This window comes from Phodopus roborovskii, unplaced genomic scaffold (genome assembly GCF_943737965.1).
Source record: "Phodopus roborovskii unplaced genomic scaffold, PHOROB, whole genome shotgun sequence".
Taxonomy (NCBI): domain Eukaryota; kingdom Metazoa; phylum Chordata; class Mammalia; order Rodentia; family Cricetidae; genus Phodopus; species Phodopus roborovskii.
In genome coordinates, this window is record NW_026125391.1 from 7,420,167 (window position 1) to 7,443,718 (window position 23,552).

The window sequence follows — 23,552 nt, forward strand, 5'->3', positions numbered from 1 at the left end:
TAATCACCCAGCTGTCTGACCATGAATGAGAAGCTTAAACTCTGAACATGAACAGAACATGAGAAACATGTAAAAACTCAAAGACTGGAGCAGATCTCATGTATGTAAATCATCTTCTTCCTTTGATGATTCATGAAAGCATCCCATTAGTTATAAGTCATTAAGGACAGTCATGGTACCCATTTCATTTTCAGTCCTTAATAACAATATGTTTTTAAAAAAATTTCAAAAATTTCAACTTTGGCCAGATATCCTGGGACATGACTGTAACCCCAGCACTTGGAAGGCTGAGACCAACTACTGAGAGTAACACCACTGTGGGCTGTCTAGCAAGATCCTGCCTCAAAATCAAAACCACAAAGATTCACATCTGGAAGGAATCAGATTGGAGACTCTGAACATAGCAAGTAGAAGTGATCAAATGCATACGACCCTGCCTTGGAACACAGGTGCTTTCCAGCTCAGTACTGTTTCAATATTTCTGGGGTGGTTCTGACAGTTAAAAAGTTTTAGTTCATTTTAAGTCTTCAAGTTCTTTTTCCTTTCTTTCTTTCTTTTTCTTCCTCTTCCTCTTCTTCTTCTTCTTCTTTTTTTTTTTAAGATTTTATTTATTCAAATAAGTGTTTTGTTGGCAGGTCCATGTACCACATGGGTGCAGTGCTCTCAGAGGCCAGGAGAGGGTACTGTATGCCTTGGAACTGGAGTTATAAACAGCTCTGAGCTACCATGAGAATGCTTGTAATCAAATCCAGGTCCTCTGGAAGTTAAGTGCTCTTAGCCACTGAGTCACCTCTCCAGCCCCTGTTGAGCATTTTAATACATGCTATGGGCACATTGTTTCTTATTAGTATTTAACTAATAGTTGTTATATTTGTAGACTACACACAATAGCTTGGAGTCTGGGGCTGAAACAGTGTGTGGTTATATAGATGGAAAATGGTAAATTCGTCTATAGAACCCCAACAGGTTTATATTTTATTTTGTATCTCAGCAGCACTCTAGTGTTTCAGGATGTATCTGGCACTCCCTTAGTCTAATCTTAAAGATAAATAAAAAGATGGTACTATCCAATTTGGTGTTCATTAGTCAGTCTTTCTCTTTTTACTAGTGCTCTTCCTCTAATATATGCACTGTAGAATATGAAGCAGACTCTGTGGAGGAGGGGGACTGAGAAGCCCTGCCCTCACTGCGGACACCCTACACTGATTCCCCAGTTCACTTCAGCTGGCCTTGCCTCTAGTCCTTGGACACGATTTGAGGGTTTCTCTTCTGGTTCTGTGGACACACGCAGCTTTAGTGCAATCACAATACCAGGCAGATTTGATGCCAGTCTTGGTGTTCTCAACTATAAGACTGATGATAACCATTCAGCTCTGGCTGGTTTTCAGGGAAATCCTCTAAATAGGAAGAAAGAGCAGAGGAAGATAACGTACTGAGCAACCAGCTAAGCACCAAAAAGGAAGCATAGAGGCTGGACGAGCAGATGTCCATAAACTAGCCTCTCTTCTTACTTCCCTCCTCTTCTTTCAATCAAGGACCTGGCCATAAATTCCCAGAACTGAGGTGTTAACTGCTTTTTGCTTCTGGCAGCCAGTGAGGGTCACTATGCCCTTTTCCCAGTAAAGCAGGTACAAGTGACAATCTATAAAAAGCAAGAAGCATCTGTCCTTGACAGATAATAATCTCCTTAAATTCACTGCATCACAAACACTGGCAGATAAGTCTTAACCTCTCTTGAGTGCTTTACTTTAGTTTAATTTCTGATCAGTTTCTGTCTATGGAACCAACAACTTTTGTTTTGCAAGGATTTATTTGACCAATAGGAAATAGGGATGTGTAGGTAGTTCCTACTTCAAAGTTTATTTTTATGACTTACGTTCATGAAAATCTAGTGAGGGGGAACAAAAAGACAATTACAAGCAAAATACTCTGTATTTGAAAGGCAGTTTCAAGATATCACAGTACCAAGGTAGATTGCATCCTCAACAATGACTCTGTGAGTGAAGACCATGTACCACAAGGGCACATGCCTTGATGATTGTTATCCTACCACACCAATAGACATGTACTATCTAGAATGTTCTCAAAGTCAGAAAGTTGGAATCCGCTAGTTGGCATTAACAAAAAAGCATCCACGCCACTCACTTTCATGAGATGCTATGCTGGGAAATACCTCCTTTCAGAAGAATTTCATGTAGAAAAATGAAGGAAAGTATTCCTTCTCTACAACTATTGTTCTGTACAATGTGAATAAATACATTATCTAAATGTTTTCATGATCAGATTACATTTGAGAAAGTTAAGAGCTTATACCCCTAGAAAGGCGTATTCATTTTTCCTTGTTGGGCTTCTCAGATCCTTGAATAATCTGATACTACATGTTGAGTATTTTAATACATGCTATGGGCACATTGTTTCTGAAACATGCAGTTTCTACTGTCTCAAAACGCCCTTTCTCATATAATATTCCATTAAAATATTCCACAGCACTCTATGGTCAAGACAATGCTAGTTGCTACACAGGTTTCATAAGCTTGGATGAAGTTTAATTCCTAAAAGGTGATTTTATGGTATTACAGACTGGGTTTGGAAAGAAAAATTTGAATCAAATGTGTGTGTGTGTGTGTGTGTGTGTGTGTGTGTGTGTGTGTGCAACAAAATACAACAAAGTGTTTAACAATTTATATTGAAAAAAGATAGAAATTCTATCTTGTGGGAGGGTGAGATCAAGGAGTCCAGAGAATAATTCCCAACCTCTTAGCTTCTTGGATTCAAGTTTGGTTCTGGACATCAAACTATACGAAGCCACATAAAGGTCCCTTGGATATTGCTCCCAACCATCACAAGTGCTGAACTTACCAATTCGGATAATATGCACGGTGATGTAGATGTCCTTCCGGAGGTCACTGCTACCTAAATCCTAGTGAGAAACAAGGGCTGGTTATTTCAGAATTCCTATTCTGTGCAGCAACACTCAACGAGCTTCATGTGTTCTCTCACAAATGAGGACAAAGATACACATTGACATCTGTAATGGAATGCTTAGGCCAGAAGGACCATGTTCAAACCCAGGTCTAAACATGCCACTATTGTTGATTAAGGTACAAGAAATGCTTAGGAATAAAGGCCATTGTTAGAACACTGTTGATCAAATCTCATCTGCATTTACTCTTTTAGCACTTAAGAAGCAGGGACGGAAAGCCAGCACCATGCCAGGCCTGGTCTCCCAGAGTGGGCAGTGCTCTAAACAGGTATGTTAAACAGAGTAAAACATGCAGATAGGAGGCAAGTCAACTGTGATTGATGTCAATCAGAATTCCAGCTATTGCAATCTGGGAGTTACTTAAGCAGAGTCATGATTTTGTCTTTCAATAACTTCATTCTCATAAGTGATAAACACAAGATGCACTTACCACAAAGAGAGAGCAGTGTCGTTCAGGCTTATCCGGGGCTTTGGGAAGCCCATTTCTATTCAGTCTCAAGAAAAATCTCTCACTACAAAGGAAAGATAGTAAAGTACTTAGAAAATTACTTCATGTTTATCTTTTCCTAACTTTCTTCACCTAAAAGCCCAACACTGGGGAGCACTGAGTACAACAAACATTTCCTTCATTTCTGATAGAACTGGCAAAGCAGTAACTGTATAAATGCATATGCAGAAAATTAACCTTTCTAGCAATAGGATGTTTCCATATCAGCAACATCACTGCTATTATTCCAAACAGTAGAAAAAATGCATGACATAAAACAAGTGAAGCCCAATTCTCTCTGCATTTAGAGCTAAGATGCTTTAATGATTTATATCATATTGCTTCATTTAAATTAATAAATGGCTTTGTAGTTCATGGTCTTCTAAGTCTATTCTTCAAAACACAAGTGGATGTTTCAATTCATGCTACTTGAAATTTACATTGATCTACAAATAAACAGAGCCTATATTTGATAACACAGTGTCATCCAGGTCTATAACAAACACAAATGACTCACTCTGTTAGTAGGCCAGTAATTTAAGAACATATGCTTGTGAATACCATACATATTCAAGGTAATGTATGACACATTTATGTGCAAAATTAAAACAATTGACTAACCAAGAAATATCAATACACCCACTATCTCCAGCTTTAAATCTCCCACTGAACTTCGAAATCTTATGGAAAAATCAAATAACTGGATGCCCTAGGCAGGGAACAAAAAACCAATATCCACTGAATGTGAAATGATCATATGATGTGGCCTTGACAACGGCAGGTTTAGCTTAGTAAAGAAGAAGGAAAGTGGGGTGCTTAACATTAGCACAAAGCTCATAACCTACCAGATTTGCACATTACATCCATCACCACATCCTTGCCTTAAATAATGGCTGTACCATTCAAATACTACAAGGGGGAAATGAGAACCATAAGCAGATCTCTAAAGGAGGATATGGGTTTCAATTTACAATGGCTTTGCAACACTTCTATTCTCTTTTGTGATAGATGGATACATTTAACAGATTCAACTGCCTGGCCAACCTCATCATTTTCTTATATTATGCCTATTCTTAACCTCTCATATGAGAAAGGGCAACCAATACACATTTCTACAGGGCCATTTCCATTTCTCTGAGCCAAGCTTCTTCTAGGAGCAGGTGGCTGATGCAGCACGAATGGGGAGAAGATAAATTGCCGTAGGGTTCTTCAACCAAAGTGACAGTTGCCATGTGAGTCTGAAATGTAGACTGGGAAGAACAAATACAACCGAGGATGCAATGTGAAGTAAGTCTCATCCAATGTTCTTCCACTATATATGTATATATAAACACACATATGTTATAATGTATACTATAATATATATTAATGTGTAATATATATTAAAAGACTATAAGGTCTCTTAATAATGAAAGAAAATTCATTATTATTTCAAACTTAAGATACAATCAAAGGAAGTACATACAGATTCATTACACAACAAGGGAACTCTACTTACATAGTCATATTAATGGTAAATCATTTTGAGAACTCATCATTTAACAGGCACACTGTTAATATCTTCATATGGACTGACTCATCTGATACACCTCATACTCTCAAGAAGAATATACTATTATGCTACCTATTTAAGGGATAAACAAACTAAAAGAAGAATTTTGTCTAAGATTAAAGGACTAAGGTGTCTATGAGCGATATTTTGTGTGTTTGTTCAAAATCTTCATTTCTCATCTGAGAATTATAAATGATTTTTCTATTCTATACAAACATTGGGCAACTATTTTATTAATATGGAAAAAATAGACAATTATGGTAGAGAGCACTTGTGAGGCTGAGGCCTGAGGACTGTCATGAGTTTTAGGCCAGCCTGGGATACAGGGCACATACTAGGACAGCAAGAGTGACATAGCAAGTCCTTGTCTTGAAAATTCAAAACGTAAAAGGGACAGTCATATGTGTATCTGGGATCACCATGTGGTACTCACTGTCACACCAGGCCCGCATCTGTGTATCTGAGTTGTCATGTGACACTCAATGTCACACCAGACCCCAAGGCTTCAGACTAACTTTTACCATTTCTTTCCCATGCCCACAGGGATGAAGGAAGCACTAACCTTGATTCAACAGGTTCATAGTTCAAATTTGCTCCCTGAAAGTTTGTTTTTCTCAATGAAAAATATGACTCGGGACATAAATTTTACTGAGCAATGACAAAACTTCCCAAAGATTTAACAATACCATTTTATTTAGTTGAAACTGTTAAGGTTTAAGCAGTCTCAAGGTGTTGCTTAGCTCCTTATTGATCCATCACTAATGTGCAGTTAGTTACTAGTTATACCCTAGCACACAGCACAAGCAGTGTGAGTACATTGCCTTGGTCTGTATTGTGGACAGTGAGCCCATGTCAAATTGCAACGGGCATTGGTGTGAGGCTCCTTCTCATTCTCACTGGAACACTTGAGAAAGTGTCATACTGTATTATGATTTATCTATTGAAAGTAATGATGTACATCAATAAAACTAATATGCAAAAAACTATGAGACATTTTACATATTAAAATCTCAACTGTAATACTGTTATTGAAAAAACCCTAATCTATTCATTATCTGCAAGATTCATCAATATTTGGATAAAAGCCTCTTCTAAAGAATTCTGTGTCAGGGAGAGATCCTTTTTGCTCTGTCACTATTTTAATTTTACTCGTCTAGACAGAATCCTGATTATGCAAGTATTATACTATATCATATCCTGTTCCAGAAAGAACATCAATACATACTAAGCCAGCAGTGTATCCTTTAGCTTAAAGCATGCCTTAGAGGGGAAGATAAAAATAGGTTCAAAATGGGTACTATGAAGCAATAAGTCATTTGCAATTTATTAAAAACCAGACAGAAAACCTCCATGTCCAATAAAAAACAGTCTATTCATTTTGGTGACATGGTGTTGTTTTACAAAATCAGTTTCCTTTCAGCTTTAGAGATACCACAACTACTTATTCAGCAAATAGTTTTAGGGGGAAAAAATGGCCTTCAGCAATGCACTTAGGAATCTTTAAACTATAATTCCCTACTCTCGCTTTTAGAGGATAGCATAACATATGTTTCCTGAGCCAGGAGAGAAACCAAACAGGTCAAAGCTAGTTCATTATAGCACATCTGTCTCAGGACAGTCTCATGTAAAGGTTAGTGGCCACATAAAGATGTGTTTTTGATGTTCTGTGTTAGGCTAGCTTCCATTGCAGTCCTCTAGTGTGAGAGAGAAATAATTAACTTACAAGTGCCTTATTAGAAGATGTGCATGACTCATTAAGTAATTTCTACTCCTTTCTGCACCAGAAGTTTGTGTGTCTGTTATACTATGGGCAACTAGAATATAGGTTTGTAATTAGCAATATATATATATATATATATATATATATATATATATATATATATATCTCCTTCAGCATCTATCAATGACTTGGCAATCCTTAACTAGACTGAACAAACTTGTAAGGCAAAACAAAGCTAAAAACAAGGAAGAATTTCTAATATCTGGAAAGCTTAATGCTCTCCCAACAGTCCCTTTCCCAATGAGGTCTGAAAAAGCAAACAAACAAAAAAAGACAAAAACCTTACAACTATACAGTAGGAAAATATGCAAAATTTCCTGGCAACATTTCAATCAATGGTGCCTCATGACCAGTTGCTGAGCATCACCTAATTAGCACATAGTAGCTCTGAATTCTTGATCAATTCACCTTCCCCTCTCCCCATGTACATTTCATGTCTTTATTACATGCAACAGGATAAATAAAACACACAGTGGTACAGTATTTAAAAAATAAACATAATACCAAAAAAAAAATCCAATAACAAGAAAACCTACAGTGACATAACATTTCCTAATGTTTTGTTCTCAAATACTAAACAAAAGAATTTGTCAGAAACACTGGGATATAAGAGTTGATATATTATCAGTAGAGGAGAAAAATTCATTATTTGACTTCTTTTTCTACTGCCATGTACTCCTAGAGGAAGAACTTCACTACTGAGGAAATTTAGAATCACCTGAATTCTATATGTGAGCCATTATAAATCACAACTATGAATTCTACTGACTAATTCTTTCTTTGGAAATAAAAAAAGAAATCATAATTATTATTTATAACCTACCTTCATCTAATGATGTTAGGAGGAAAAAAAAAAAAAAGACAATGAAAGAATATAAATAAGCATCCATGGCAGGATGCCTGGGGAAAAGTAATGAAGGAAACTCTGTACTTTGTGCCAGACTATAATTTAGGCTTTACAAAGATCTCATTTAATTCCCACAATTGCCTACTGGGTAGGAACTATTATCATCTCTGTCTGATACAGGAGAGAGCTGGGGCTTGAAATATTAGGCAAGTTGCCGAAAAGTGCATGGCCATCAACATCCAGAAGTTGACTGGAGAGTCTTGACTCAAACCCAAAGTGGTACCCTGTCTTTGACAGAATGGAAAAATTCATAGACAAAGAGGAGTAAGACTAGGTTAGAAGGAATAAGTGTTTTTTTTTTTTCTTTAAAAAGTTTAAATAAAATTTAAAAATACTCGAAAATGAATGAAACTAAAAAATTTAATAACCTGTGTTTGTGAGGTTTATGTCTATGATTGCCTGCTCAGGCCAACTACTGAATTCTGGGGTCCTAAGCAATTCCTCTACAAATGAAAAGATGATTTGAACACTATAGTAGCGGTGCCCTTACATTTACAGAAAATGCTAGGAGAAGCACATTAAGGACGTGAAGAGACTATGGCACCTCTTCCTTTCTCCCAAGGATGCCCCTGTCCTCCACTCTTTTCCTCACCCATTCCAAACCAGGGACATTTGGTTTCAAAGTCTGTGTCTGAGGTCCAGGAGGTCACTGGGCCAGGTCAGAGAAGGTCCTTTGGAGTTACAGCCTTAAGTGGTTCTCCTAGTAGAATATTCCTAAATAAAGTGCCCCATTCAAAGAACAAGGCAGCCAAACATGCTAATAACCCATGCCAGGGATTTTGCTATTTTTATATGACTTATATCCTTATATTTCAAAGACATTTGTATTTTATAGAAAGATTTTATAATCTCCAATATGGGTTCATATTATCACTCTAAGTTACCTCTCACATAAGAATCAAACTAATCTAAGGATTTCAAGCATGTGAAAGTCATACAACATGAACTTTATTCAAAGTGTAAGGAGAAATTGATATTTTGGGTTAAACAAGTGGTACAAAAGACCCTGACTTAATTAACCTATTAAAAAAAAAAAAGTACAGAGAACACTTTAAAACAATTTTGGATAAGTTCAATCTCCTGAAACTTATTTACAGCCCCCAAAGCTAGCAATAGTAAAATGGAGGAAACATTTAAAGGGCCATGCCTTTATAAAGCTAATTGGAAAGCCAAAGAAAGTGTCCTAATCTTTTATACTCATGCAAACCAACCACAGCAAAAACAAACCAATCCTCAACAAAGCATCTTAGAAAATGCAAAGTCACTTGTCTTAAGTTTGGTTGTGCTGTGCAATGGTAACAGTTAATGAGGCTCCAGAAGCTGAGAAAGAAAGGGTAGGAGCACTGAGATGGACAAAGGCATAGCTCAGCAGGATGGGCTTTGCACCTCTCTGGAAAGCAATGGAATGTAAGTGTGAGGGAGTCTCAACAGTTTCTCCTACTTTTTTTCCCAAATGCTTTTTGACTAACAGGGCAAAATGCTTCCAAAGATGTTCTATAAGAAATTAGACACCAAAACACTGCAAAATGCTACACTAAATACTCCAACCTGGCAATAAGGCTTGCTGCAATAAAGACAGCTAAGAAGTAGGGAATATACAGAAAGCTCTGCCCTTCTTCAATCTGCCTAAAATCAGGACACTGAACTTATAAAGACCAAAGGTACCAGCCTCCTCTTCTACCTGGGAGAACAGTGTTCACCAACAAAGACCAGTCTTCAAGGGGCTTGGAGATGGCAGCAGATGTCCCACACAAACCACTTTTTTGCCATTAACCACCCTTTACCATTTATTTGCCTTCCCACAAAGTGTCATCCCTTAGAAACTCAATACCTTCCCTTGTTCAGTCATTTTTTCCTTAAATGCAGTTTGTTTTTGAAGATGCTGTGTAAGCTGCAATTCAAAGCCATGTCTGAGAATTGCTCATTCCCTTGCTATCTCACAGGTGGAGATTAAATATTCATCACCACCACCATCATCATCCTTGCATTTTTGAGACATCAGCTTGCCATGCTGTCTTAAAACTGTGCAACCCAAGCTGGCCTTATACTCATGATTCTCGTGCTTTTTTCTGCCTCCAAGTGCCCAGATTAAAGGTATGTGCCACCCAATCCAGTTCTTCTTCTCCATTTAATCCATCTTTTGTCTGTAACAAAGGCTGAGATAAAAGTACCTCCTCCAGCCGAATATCATGCAGAGAGCTATAATGCTTTCCTTGTCTTCAATGGGTTACAAGGAACACTTGAAATGGAAAAGCTTAAAGAGCAACATGACACGGGGAGGTAATGTTATTGCCTCAGGTTGCTGAGGAAAATGGGAAGGAGGTGTGGAAGCAGCCCTGAGCTACCTTCTGGACCTTATGATTTGGATCTCATGGGTAGATGAAGGATGGAGAGACACTGTATCCCATGAAAATGACTGCAGAGTAGAAAGAGAGCCATTAGCCTTCGTATCTAGGAGCCTCTCATCTGGCTTGTTATTCCTTTCTCCTGTAATGCCCAATTCCTAAACAGGCAACCCTGATTTATCGTGGTGTATGGCTGAAAACATTTCTCCATTAAGGAGTCCTTTTACGCCCCAAAGCTCAGTTCTTAACACATCCCAATTTGTGTCTTTTATGGCTGTCTTAAGTGGTCACAAACAGGCTGCAAATTCCTGCTATCTCATCTCTTTTTCTTCCCCAAGCACAGGGCCAGCACCAATGCCAGGCTTTTCTTTGCAAGTCTTAATAGATAAGGTCATTAGTGTGCTAAATTTAAAAATAAAGTAGCACTACGATTGTAATCTCTTTTGATTAAAAAGAAATGGAAAAGGGACCCATAGATACAGACTGTGCACAGCACAGTCCTTTACCTAAGGACAGCCAAAGCCAAACTCACTGCATACACACTTGCTATGGAGAGAATGACCACACAACCAGAGGCTTTGTTAGGTAAAGGATCCAGCTGAATGTAACATGAGAAGATGCCTTTTAAAAGTATAGCTAAGATCACTGCAATTTTAACTATCAAAATCAGCCAATTGTTACCTTTTGGTATTCATGCTATCTTTTTGATAATTAAAGGAAAAAAATGAAACAACACTCTCTAGGATGACAAATTTCTATGATAAGAGGAATATGGTTCCTCTTACAGGGATAAATAAGCAATCACATATCTATGTTAGTATTCATGCATCTGTACTGGCCTGCCCTTGGGATTCTGACAGGATATGCCCTCAGCTGTAGTCACTAAGGGCACCGCCTGTGCACATTCATTGCCTTCCCTTGTAACAGGGCCCTGCCCACCTTTCATATTTCTCACTCTAGGCTTCTCTGCCTCTCTGCCTCCCCTCCCTCTCCCCCTTTCCCAACTATTTTCCCCCAATAAAAAATACCTTCACCCAAGCTCTGTCATATGGCATCTCTCAAGTACCCACTTTAAAATGACAATAGTCTACTGTTTTATAGCACCTGCACAGTTGCCAGACCAAAACAAACAAACAAGCAAACAAAAACCATATAATAATAATAATAATAATAATAATAATAATAATAATAATAATATGATTCTGGTTGCCTGACATACCAAAATGACTCTAAATTTAAAATCCCCAATTTTCCTCTTGTAAAATTCTTAGTAAAATAAACACTGTACAAGTAAATTAATTAGGAAAATATGTATTAAGGATACTCTGAAAAAGGACTTCAACATCATAACAAATAACCCAAGAATTTTCAAGTAGAATTATGTGAAATTAAAAGGTCGCCTATAGCAAAGAAGCAATCACCAGACTGGAGAGACAGCCTACAGAATAAGGGGAAAAATCTTTGTCAACTATACATCAATCAGGGGACTGACATCTAGAATGCATAAAGAACTATAAACCGCAAACTCCCAAATTACCCAATTCACTGGGCTAACAAACTGAACAGAGTGTTTCTCAAATTTCTTTTAACACCTTTATCCATCGGTGAAATATACATAAAATTGCTTTAGGCTTCTTTATCATTAGCAGTCAGGGGAGGCCATTAAGAAAGAAATGACAAGCAATGTTAGCAAGGATGCAGAGAAAGAGGAAGAACCTGGATATGCTAATGATGGGTATGTAAATTGTTAGAGCCACTATGGAAATCAATATAAAGGCTTTTTCAAAAAATTAAAAGTGTAACTATCATGATCCAGCCACACCACTCCTGTTTCTATACACAGAGGACTTTAAGTCGCAGACACTTGGACATCCATTCTTATTTCTGAACTATTCACAATAGTAAGGAAATAGCCTATATGTAAATCAACAGATGAATTATAGATTACTATATTAAAAAACAACAAAAACCCAGAGACAAATACCACATGTTTATCCCATTTGCAGAACTGAAATTTAAGTGTAGATAAAAATGTGTCCAAGTGTGTGCATGTCTCCCTGTATGTAAGTCATGAAACTAAAAAGCAGAAATTGAAAAGAAGACAAGATAATAATGGAATGTGTGAAATGCAAGCAGAAGTGGGTACCACTTGGGGAGGGAAGTGGGGTTAGCAAGAAACAGACAGAAGGTGAGTGATGACTTAGAAAAAGTATCATCACACTCTATGGGCATGCCATCACTAGACCTATTGTACTGAATTCTGACTAAGAATGAATGGGAGGGAGGTAATCGTTTTAGCCTTTCTCCAGACATTATGTGTTAATTGGAAAACAAGCCCTGAGCAGAGGAAGCAGAAGTAGAATATGAGTAGGACCTGGGTAAAGAAAAACAGGGTCAGGAAGTATGACAATCTACATGAAGGAAGAGTGTCTTAGGCTTATTCTTGTTGGAATTCACAGAATTTAATCACTTTAAGTGATGTATCCTTCACATTCCTGGAGGGAGAAGTCAATCTGACCTATATACAGTAGTTATTCTGACTCTGTGACCATGTTTAATAGGGAATGTTGAAAACCAGTAAACCAAAGCTCTTTATAAATACTTTGTGGTGAAGGACACATTTCAAAACAAACAAAACTAAAGGTTAAGAAGCCTTAAATGAAAAGAGTGATTAAATAAAAAAACCGATGTAATTCAAGCCCCCCAACCAATAAATAAATCTTTCATGTGTTTTGTTTTTAATCCCCAAAGGATGTTCTGAGGCTTGTGTTTTAATTGTTGTTTTTACATTTTATGAATATTAAATCCAGGAGAGGTAATGGGGGCACATGGCTATAATCTCAGTACTCTGGAGATAAAGGCAGGAAGATCAAGGCCATTCTGATTTAGATAGCAAGTTTCAGGCTCGCTAGGACTACATAGTGAGACAATCTAAAAACACAAACAGACAAAACAAAGAAGCCAAAGTGCATACTAACTATCTTACCTTTATGTACGATACTACATAAAGGCATGGTTTAGAAACTTCTCAACATTTTGAACCTAAGTAGAATACAAGATTTGGGAGGATGTGGTTTTTATATGCCTTCTCCAGAAGAGCATTTGGCCTTAAGGAAGAAACCACTTGCTGGCTGACTAAATGCATAAACGAACAAACTTCAATAATTGGAGAGTAATGGTGTGAAATGCACATTCCTAACTGGAATAAAGAAGGCACACCCTGCTTAACTTGTAATCCAAAACTTCCAAATGCTTAGCAGGGAATGCCAGGCATTTATCTGATGATTTTTATGTACATTTTAGCATGACAGTGTTTGCAAATGATGGTTCCCAAGAGACAGGTCTGAGAGCACAGCTCTGATAAGCCCAGTGTAACATGAAACAACTCTTAGTTGTTGCACTCAGCACTCTGGCTCTCTCTTAGTAAGGAGCACACACACACACACACACACACACACACACACACACACACACCGTCCCCAAAGGGGAAGGATGATAGCCAAGGTACTAATGGCATGCTCTTCTACCGCTTTGCAGCAACAGCAAGGCAAGACTTTAAAAGCATCCTTTAACTGCATCACCCCCTCCATATGCACACACCCTGTGTAAGTACGATGCCAGGTGCTGAGAACATAAAGATGATAAGAGGGTAGAGTCACACCATTAACAATTCCTTTGTCAATCTCTAATCCTCCTGAGACAGAAATGGCATTGAATAGCAAAGAAGCCCCTGTGAAGTAGTTGCTATATGTGATTATGGCTTATCTTGCAGGGAACTCGGAAAACTAAATTATTCTGAATTCCCTACAGGGGAGTACATGAAGAAAGACAGAGATGATCATAATACTAGTCAGGGAGGGCATACTAATCTGCTCTTGATTTAAAGCAGAGGAACACAGGTAAGAGGGCCTTCTAGTCACCTTGTAAACTATGGCACTACTTAAGAGAGGCAAGCTGTTTGCCTGAGTGTTTATAGCCAGAGAAAAAGAGAAGCCAAATCATGTTCAGAACTCTGTGAGCTTCTGGTTTTCTGCCACACTAGCATTTCTAGTCATTTATTAAAATTAAATAATCTGTATTATATTTATGTCATAAAATGCTCTAGAGAAGAGTGGTTCAGTCATACCCTGTGTGTTCTACATCTGAATAAAGCATTACCTCGCTCATTTTCTTTGTATTTGGGTCTCTCCCCACAGCTTCCTTAAATTTGCTACCAACCAAGGCAACCAGTATTTGTAGAGCCATTGTTATTACTTTTTAATGTGTAACCTAAGAGCGAACAAATGAAGAGTAAAGCACAGATCTGACTTAACTTGGAGGTGAGAACAATCCCAATTCCCATGTACCTGCTGGGAGGCTCAAATGATGGAGAAAAGGGAGAGATGGAAGTAGTTGTTATTTCTCAACAAGAGGCCCCAGGGAAGGTCCCTGTGGGTCACTGATGCACAGACACCCACAGTGAATCTGTGCCAACATGTCTAGACATAGCAGGAAATGCCCTGGGCCAGAGGTGAAGGCTGTCACCACCACAATTCAATAAGGGTCTCCAAATACCCCCTCTACCTACTTTTGTTCAGTGCACTCTGCCCCTTGCTAGTCTGGCTGGGCATTTTCCCCTACACTATTTCTTTGCTTTGGAAACTTTGTATCATGAAATTGGGAAAACAGACGCTAGGGCTACAATCTATCTATCAAAATCAAACACTAATTTATGTGAAAATGCAGATGTTGAACTTGTATGATCAGACCATGGTAAGCTTCCAATGATGCATCAAACAAGACATGCTAACACAGGGCACAGGAAATTCAATCCTTAAAGGCTCTAGTAATCTTATTACATACTACCATATACAAACAAAAGTAGTATTTTCTCCTAGCCTAAGCCAGATAAGGTCTTACATTATGTCAGCCTCTGAAATGAATTATTGGAAGCTATGAAAGCAATTTCTTAGATTCTCCCCACCTGGACAGGACAGAGTATTACAAATTTTCTTATTCCCATTCTCACTGTGGTGTTTCAGCATGCAACCCCACCTCAGGCTTCTGGTCCCCCGTTTTTGAGCATTTCTAGCTAAAATAATATGGGTTCCATATTACCCCTTTGCTAGTAGGCCTCTCTAAACTTTAAGTAACTGCAATATCATAAGCAAAACATCACTAGTTTTTAAGCATGTGTGATTTCCTCAAGAATGCAAGAGATGCCATTACACAATTCTAGCTAGGATAATGTATACCTCCTCTTTTGGTTTAAAAATTCTCCTCATCATAGCCAGAGCCCACTGGTAAACTTTTGGGTATTAAGCAACATCCTATGAATTTAACATTCAAGATATCTCATTAGGAAAGCACTGTTATCCTCACGAAGTCCCCACTAGTTAACAGCTATAAGAGATGTGAAATTACATGCCCAGGTTGATGTATATAGGAAAGCCAGGATTTCCACCCAGGTTATCTAACCTGAGTCAGGCCACTTAACCACAATGAAGGGTGTACAAGACACAGGTGATATGTGTCTCCCAGACAGAAATTCATAGCCATTTTACAGTTCAGAATGAATTGGTATTTTTTTAAAAGCCTGTGCTTTACCAATTGTATTCAGTACTGCCTCTTCCTTAAATGACAGAATTGGACCAAATAAAGCATAATTGTAGGCAATAGAAGGTGTCTACGGAAATGAAACCTTTCAAGGAAAATAAGTATAACTGCATGATAGTAGGAAAGAATATATAACTTCAGGAAAGTATGTGAAAAAAGAACCAGAAGAAAGTAAACTTCATCTATGCAGTTACTAGAATTAAACACATGCTGTTACTAAATTCTCAGCTAGTAGCCCATGCCAGCAGCTGATGTGTATGCGCAGCCTTCAATAGCTAGGGACCAACTGGCAGCACTCAGGCCTTGTTAAATACATTCTCTGATGAGACCAAAATAAAGGAATGAATTAGTCCCAATACAAAATTCCAGTGTTAATTAATGAAGGCTTAGAATACAGCAGTAACGAAAATAATGAAAGTTTCCAGTCAATCACTGAACTATGTCAAGTTTACCAGCCAGCATTATTTACACACTGATCCAGATGAAGCAGCATGTATGAAGAAAAGGGGAGCACTGATGTGCAGTTGCACAGTCTGTGTAAATCACCACATTATGACTCTGTATTCCACATGGTGCAAGAGCTGATTCTTTACAGTCAGTGAAAGAAGACCCTGTGGCATATACTGCCAATTCCCTCCCTGTAAACAATTACAGCTTCCATGTCCAATCCTAAGGCTCAGATAGTTCACATCCACACCCTCCACTCTTCCTTTCTCAGGGCTAATCTCCCATCTGCAAACTCAAGTCTGTTTCCTGATGCCCTTCTCTCAAGCAGCCGGGAGACAACAGCGATTTCCCTTCTCTGTGCGGCCTCTTTGTTTTTACTGGATCCTTCCTGTCCAGTCTTCACAGCTTCTGCCATTCAAGGTCTTAAAAGAGCAATCCCCACATAGACCCCTGAGCACTCAATGGCAAGCACAACTCAAAGGGGGAAGAACATAGCACATTACGAATATCACAGATATGAGTATGGAGTAGGGATGGAAAATACTGATTCCTACACAGCCTACCCTGTGAAAGTACCAGCTTCACTTGACTTTGGGCAAGGACTATAGGCTGCATCACTTGCAAACAAGGGAATATTAGTAGTATATTCCTCATAGGGTAGTAAAGAGCTAAGTCAGGAAATATTTTTAAATGAACTTAGACATATGAAAAGCATCATATAGGTGTTTGCCATATGATTATAACAAAATAAGATACCAAAGATGCAGAGAGCAGATTCTCTCCTTGCCTTTTCCAGCCATACCTTGTGGAATGAGGAAATAAAACTTACAGCCTAATAAATGCTCTCTAAAAACATTTTGCTTATATAAAACAATGTGGCAAACCTTAAACAAATAGGTATCTTTCATAGAAAGAAGTTGTAAGAAGGTTGTATTGGCCTTAAATGAATACCAGTCTGTAATTTTCAATGATTATAGGTTCTGTGGACTGGTGTGCTATCCATGTAAACTGGAATGATAAGGTGTAACATAGGTCTATGCTAGCCAGATGCTGTCAGAACACGCCTGCATCCTTGCTGCTGTTTATAGGAAGGAGGGTTCATGACATGGCCAGAGGCCTAATCTTCAGGAGGATTGAGTAACTATGTAAAAGCAAAAAAAAAAAAAAAAAAAAAAAAAAAACCCACAAAACAAACAAAACAAAACAGGTTTGGTAAATAAAGCCCCATTCAAATGAAACTTGAAACTTGAAAAACATCTGCTTGCTGGTACTCGGGAGATGTTACACACATCACGATTTTGCTGAATGAACTAGAAAGGTGGTAGCACATGTTGGCCTCCTTTGTACTGGACAGAGTCTGAACTTTTGGTCCCTGGCAGGGATTAGCAGATGACACTACTTCACTTCTCTTAAGGTACTCAGAGAACTGGTGAGGTTGTTCTGAGGTGAAAGCACTTGCTCCACAAATCTGGTGACCCGAGAGTGACCCCTGGAAGAAACGTTAAGGTCCAAGGATGTTGTGGGTTACTGGTACACTGTGTGTGACGATGTATTGCTGTGATTGGAGGAATAAAAAGCTGAATGGCTAATATCTGGGCAGGATGTGTAGGCAGGACTTCCAGGCAGACAGAGAACTTTGAGAATGGCCAGTAAGTAACTGGTCTGTGCTACCAGTTTTCTGTTTGAACCCCTGCTTTGGCTTTCTTTGATGATGGACTGTAACCTCTAAGCCAAACAAACAAACAAACAAACAAAACCAACCAACAAACAACAACAACAAGAAAAAAAAACCCTTTCTACCCCAAGTTGCCTTTGGTCATGCTGTTTATTACAGCAACAGAAACAAAACTAGGATTCTTACAACGCCCTAAAAGCATGGTTTACATTTGTAGTTCTTTCTTCTGAGGCAATGCAACAGTAGAGTGAAGGAAGCAAGATCTGTTATGAGTTCCAAGACCAAGGAAAGAACCAAGGCAAGAGGTCACAGTTGTAAGACTGCATGTTGTTCCTCTTCAGGAAAGGACAAATGACTCTGCATTGTTGGCCATTTAACACACATCCCTAACACTTCCTAAAAGAAAATGATCACTATGCTGCCTATGTAACCCTTAGAAATACAGACAAACTAAACCCAACATTGTTTAAATTCCTATTGTTTGAGAGTTGTGAGGCACATGTGGTTCAGTCAGGAAGCAGAGAAGGGAGATGTTCTTCCTGGGATCATTATAGAAAAATCTGACGATGCTTTTAACAAGGCAGACTCAGAAAGACGCTAATATTAAATCAGTATTATTTCAATGATGTTAATATTGTAAATTATTAAGTAGTCATTATATTATGATAAATATGATAACAATATAATGGCATTATACTGATTATGTTCATTGTTAATTATATTGAGAATTTTTTTTATCAGTTAACGTTCTATTAATCCTAATATAAAAATTAGTGAAGTGTTATGTAGATTCAACTGCAACATTTGTGAAAAAAAAATGGGAATTTATTTCTCAGGACTTTAGCTTAATAGAGGCAAGCAGAAGAGATCTCCCTTTACAATCTACACTGCTTGTTAAAAATATAAATGAGAGTATATTATACATCTAAAGTTTTTAGGAGTTTAGAAAACTATGGGTAAACCAAAACTACTTCAATGTAAAAGCAGGTGTTGAGTCAGGAAAGGCAATATAGGCCTTTAATCATAGCACTTAGGAAGCTGATTCAGGCATATTTCTGTGAGTTCCAGGACAGCCTGGTCTAGATAGTGAGTTCAAGGATAGCCAACGCTACATAGACCCTACCACTAAAAGATAAAAATAAAAAAGAAAGAAAAGCAGGTGTTGTCTCTAATACTCATTCATATGTAAGTGCAGGGCTAAAATGGGCCAGTTTGATCCTTTTTCTTCTTTTTTGAGTCCTCATTTGTGAGGGGAAAGGTCTAGGACATGGATTCATTTCCTCTGACTATGTTTCAGGTTGCCTTGGAAAGTATATTATCATTGTGTCTCCCACACTCCTTAAATTCTTGTCTTACTTCACAGGAACACCACCTTATGGTCTACTAACAAGAAATAAAAGTCACACTTACCAGCACACAAAAACTAATTCGTAAGTTATCCATCATGTTTATGGTTACAAGTGCATTAAAAATAAACTTCACACATATCTCCTAGAAAAGGAGCGAAATACTCCCAGATTACTTTGTGTTTGTGAATCAATAATATGTGGCATATGTGGCTTAGAATTGCTAACAATTCTTGGTGTTTATTTTAATAAGTATTTTAAAAGCATTGTACAAATGGATCATTATGTGTGACTCAAGTAATCCCATCCTAATTCATAATTTATGTGAATTTGTAATTTTAAAAAGGGCTTTCTGCTTCATTTAAAAATATAGTCCTCATAAATATCTACACTAAGTCTTTTCCTAAACATTGCAATGAGGGCTAGGGATATCACACAAGGGTAGGGACTCACTTAGCACACACAAGACCTGGGATTTGATTCCTCACACCAAAACTTATGATGAAAAGCTTGCCATAGAGAACCACACAGGGAAGTGTCAGAACACTGAGAATGAGAAACAGCACAAACTCTGTCCTGTTTCACAGCTCTGATACTTCAATGGGAGCAGGCATCTGCAAGTATGAAGTTCTTTCTTGAGATCATCAATCCAGACACAGGAGATCAATGTTATTATTTACTGACTAACTGAAAAACTGAAGTCAACTGTGTTGACTTCAATAAGAAAACATTACACTATAGAGAAATTTTATCTTCCTGGCATTATCAACACAAAGTAACAATAACAAAAACAGGCTTGATATTGAGAGCATCTTTCAGTTTTAGCCCTATAGATTTTTTTAGTTCTATAGATTTTTTTGATTTCCCAGGAATTCTCAAATCTGTCAAACCTTAATTGAAATATCTAGAGGGTAGGTAAATCAGAAACTCAGTTCTATAGATGAACTGAGGCTGGTAGATGAAAAATGTATCTGAAAGCATGACAATTATAAACATCTGCAATGGTTATATCAAGAAACTCAAGTCCTGTGTATGTGCCATTACCTGATTGGACGATTCTCTTTACTGTCAAAGAGTGAGAAGATGACCTCCAGCTCCTCTCCCAAGTTGGAACACATGAGACTCTTCATCTGGACAAAGAGGTGGTGACTGCTGGCCTGTACTGGGGTGTCTTTCTTCCGATGTCGATGCTCCATCTGAATGATACACACCCCACCCGGAAAAACACGATCAGAGTGGACTGAAGAAAAGAACGGCACAAAACTGTGGAGTGACGGGGACTGGGATAGTAAAATTTCTTTCCACTCTAGAATCATGCTAATCTAAATTTCAAAATTTCTTCTAGCATCTGTGCTAAGATGATCAAGGACTCTTGCTTTAGGATTTCCTTTAAATTTTAACCTTAAGATGATAACAACTCATGGCATACATCTGAGACTGAGGAAGTTCAAAGGATTTCTGCTGATCTTAGTCAACCTGCAGAATGGGGACAAGCCAGTCATCCTAGAGGACAGATAAGAGAATTGGCCTGGCAGGGACAGTTTATAATTCCAGCTGCCTGAGAGACTGGGGCAGGGAGTTTTCAAGTTTAAGACCAACCTACTTACAAAATGAGTTCAAAACCAGACTGGGCAACTTGATGATGTTCTCAACCCCCCCTTGCTCTGTGTGTGTGTGTGTGTGTGTGTTTGTGTGTGTGTGTGTGTGTGTATGTGTGTGTGGGTATGTATATGATAGGGATGTTGCCAATCATAAAGCATTTGCTTAGCATAGCATATACAAGGTTTTAGGTTTAATAACCAATAATAATAATAATAAACAATAAAACATTAAACAACCCCCACAAACAAACAAAACCCTTCAGACTTCAGTGATAAATCATTTGATAAATGAAAGCTGAAGGATATTTATAGGACTTCTCATTTCTCATACTTTAACATTATTTTTTAAATTATATTAAACTGCAAAGCTTTGATAGTTTCTGAATGAGGCCATAGCAAGTCTTATTGTATCACTAAAGCAATAAAATGATTATAACTTGATATAGAGAGAGCTATGGAGAGATGGTCAAGGAGCCCACGAGGAAGCTAAAGTTAGGAAGGAACACTATTGTGTTCCTTTCTTATCTTGTCATCACTATGGTCAGATGCTGCCAAATTTGTGATATAGGAGCAGAAACGAAAATGCACAGAAGTTGAAGAAGGAAAGAAATTACCTACAGGGCTACAGGTGAGAGACCAAATGGACAAGTAATCAGTCAATCAATACCTGTTAGATACCTACATGCCAAGCACTAGGAATGCAACTGTGAGTAAATACAGTTTTATAGATATGCTTTATAGATATGGTACCCACTAGGGAGATCAGACAGACAATAGTAAAACTGCTGTGGATGCATACACAGACACATTCACCTACCCATACACACATAGACAGACAGACAGACAGCAGACACACACACACACACACACACACACACACACACACACACAGAGAGAGAGAGAGAGAGAGAGAGAGAGAGAGAGAGAGAGAGAGCGCAGAAGAATGATGAATTGGGAAACACTTCAAAATGGGATTTTGATTTGAGCCTAGGAACACCATAGACTCCTTGGAAAACTTTCCCAAACAAAGCACTAGGGAAGGAGCAAGAACTCTGGCCTCGACTTCCTGATTTGATTGAGGTGATGGTTCAGGTTGTTTGCTCTTCTAATGCTGTGGAGGCTGATAGGTAAATACTTCCAGAAAAACAAAATACAAATAAAAAGACAGTGAGAATATCATGTCAATGTAAGAATTTGCACAGGCTTCTAATTCTCCATTGCCAGGCACATACTGGCCCAGCTGCAAACTGCTGCCAGTCTACTCTGCCCTTGGCTCTCTACTTGGGAAGCAGTGATGCAGGAGAAGGGGGCTGGAAAAGGACCTGGAAATCCTGGGCATTAAATGAATAAGAGTTGATGAAGTAAGAGGTGTATGATCACTCACATTGTAGAGTGCCAACTATTATCCCATCTCAGACTCATGGTAAAGAGAGCACTCATTTTAACATCAGGCACTTGAACTTCAGGGATTTGAACTCTATGGCTAAGGGCAAATGGTAAAGGCACACAGGTACATTTCTGTATCAACTACCTTTTAAGGCTGATACATAGAGTTCAACAACTACAAATGGCTGACCAACTTTCAGGGCAAATGCCATTTTTACAATTTACAGTAGTAGTAAGTGCAATTCCATAACCTCATCAGAAAGTTCATACACTTTTTTTATTCTGAACTATCTAAAAGCAAAAAAAGATCACAAACAAGTAATACACTAAATAGACCTTTATACTCATCTGACACTCTGACACATTGGATATCTCTCTGTAAAAGTGAAACCCCCCCACACACACACACACGCACACGCATGCAGGCACACACACACTACAATACAATAGAAAGTGGACCTTGTTAGCCATAATGACTAGAAAAAAATTCTTGAAGAAAAGTTAACTACAGAGGGTAGGGGGAGCAAAATTTCCCCCTATTTTCTGTGGGGCTTGCTGTATTTTGTGCCTTCAAGATTCTTTTCACTGTGGCAAAATATATATCATATGCTCATAAAACTCAATTTCCTTAATTCAAAAGGAAGTCTTTTGCCCTTAGAATTGCTATGCACTTGGTGGGTTATTTACCCTCCCCACACACACGTGTATAGTCAAAAGTGTAAAAAGTGTAGACCAGCACAAGCTACTTCAAAGAAATGAATGGCTACCAAAGGCCAGAATGGGAGCCTCAGATACAAATGCCCCCTGCAAAGAACTGACCTCCAGGAGGTGTCTGCTCTTGACCTCAAAGGGTACAAAGTTTCCAGCATCAGTCATGTAATTCAATATGAATCAACAGGGAAAATAATCAGCTCCTTTACTCATGCAAATAATGTAATATACCTAGAGTTGGGGTTCTCAACCTTGACTGCACTTTAAAGTCACCTAGAGAACTTTTAAAAAACACTTAGGTCCAGGTCCTGTCCCAGAACAATTAAATGGGAATTTCTAGAGGATGGGCTTTCTCAAGAGCTATAGTTTAAAAGGCTCCCCAGGTGGCTCTAATGGGCAATGAGGTCTGAGAATCATTGATGGGGATCATATGCAGAGAGACGCAAATCACAGCAGACTGAAAAATGTATTGTTGCATCTGATGTGTAATGAATTGCTGTCCTGGAACCTTCCTTGCATGCTAAAAATAAGATTCTGTGCTCCATGTCTGTGACACACGCCCTTTTTGTGTAGCACCCTTTAGCATGTAGTCTCCCCTTGCCTACCATTCTTCCATATCTGGGATGGATTTGGAGTTTAAAGGATTCAGATTACCTGCTTGTCTCTTGGTAGTTCACAACTTTTGATGACTGATTGCTAAAAATACCTCGGTGGAAAGAACATCTCAGTAATAAGTT

General features: G+C 38.3%; 1 protein-coding gene across 4 annotated transcripts in view; it reads right to left on the minus strand.

Annotated features, from left to right (window-relative positions):
- The window catches only part of Dock4 (dedicator of cytokinesis 4), a 396,469-nt gene that overhangs the window by 176,835 nt on the left and 196,082 nt on the right, over positions 1-23,552 (minus strand). For all 4 annotated transcript variants that reach the window (XM_051175069.1, XM_051175070.1, XM_051175068.1 and 1 more), the window contains exons 8-10: positions 20,162-20,313; positions 3,414-3,495; positions 2,860-2,920 (exon numbers count right to left, since the gene is read on the minus strand). In XM_051175069.1, the coding sequence (XP_051031026.1) occupies positions 2,860-2,920; positions 3,414-3,495; positions 20,162-20,313 (295 nt within the window). The remainder of the gene's footprint in view (positions 1-2,859; positions 2,921-3,413; positions 3,496-20,161; positions 20,314-23,552) is intronic.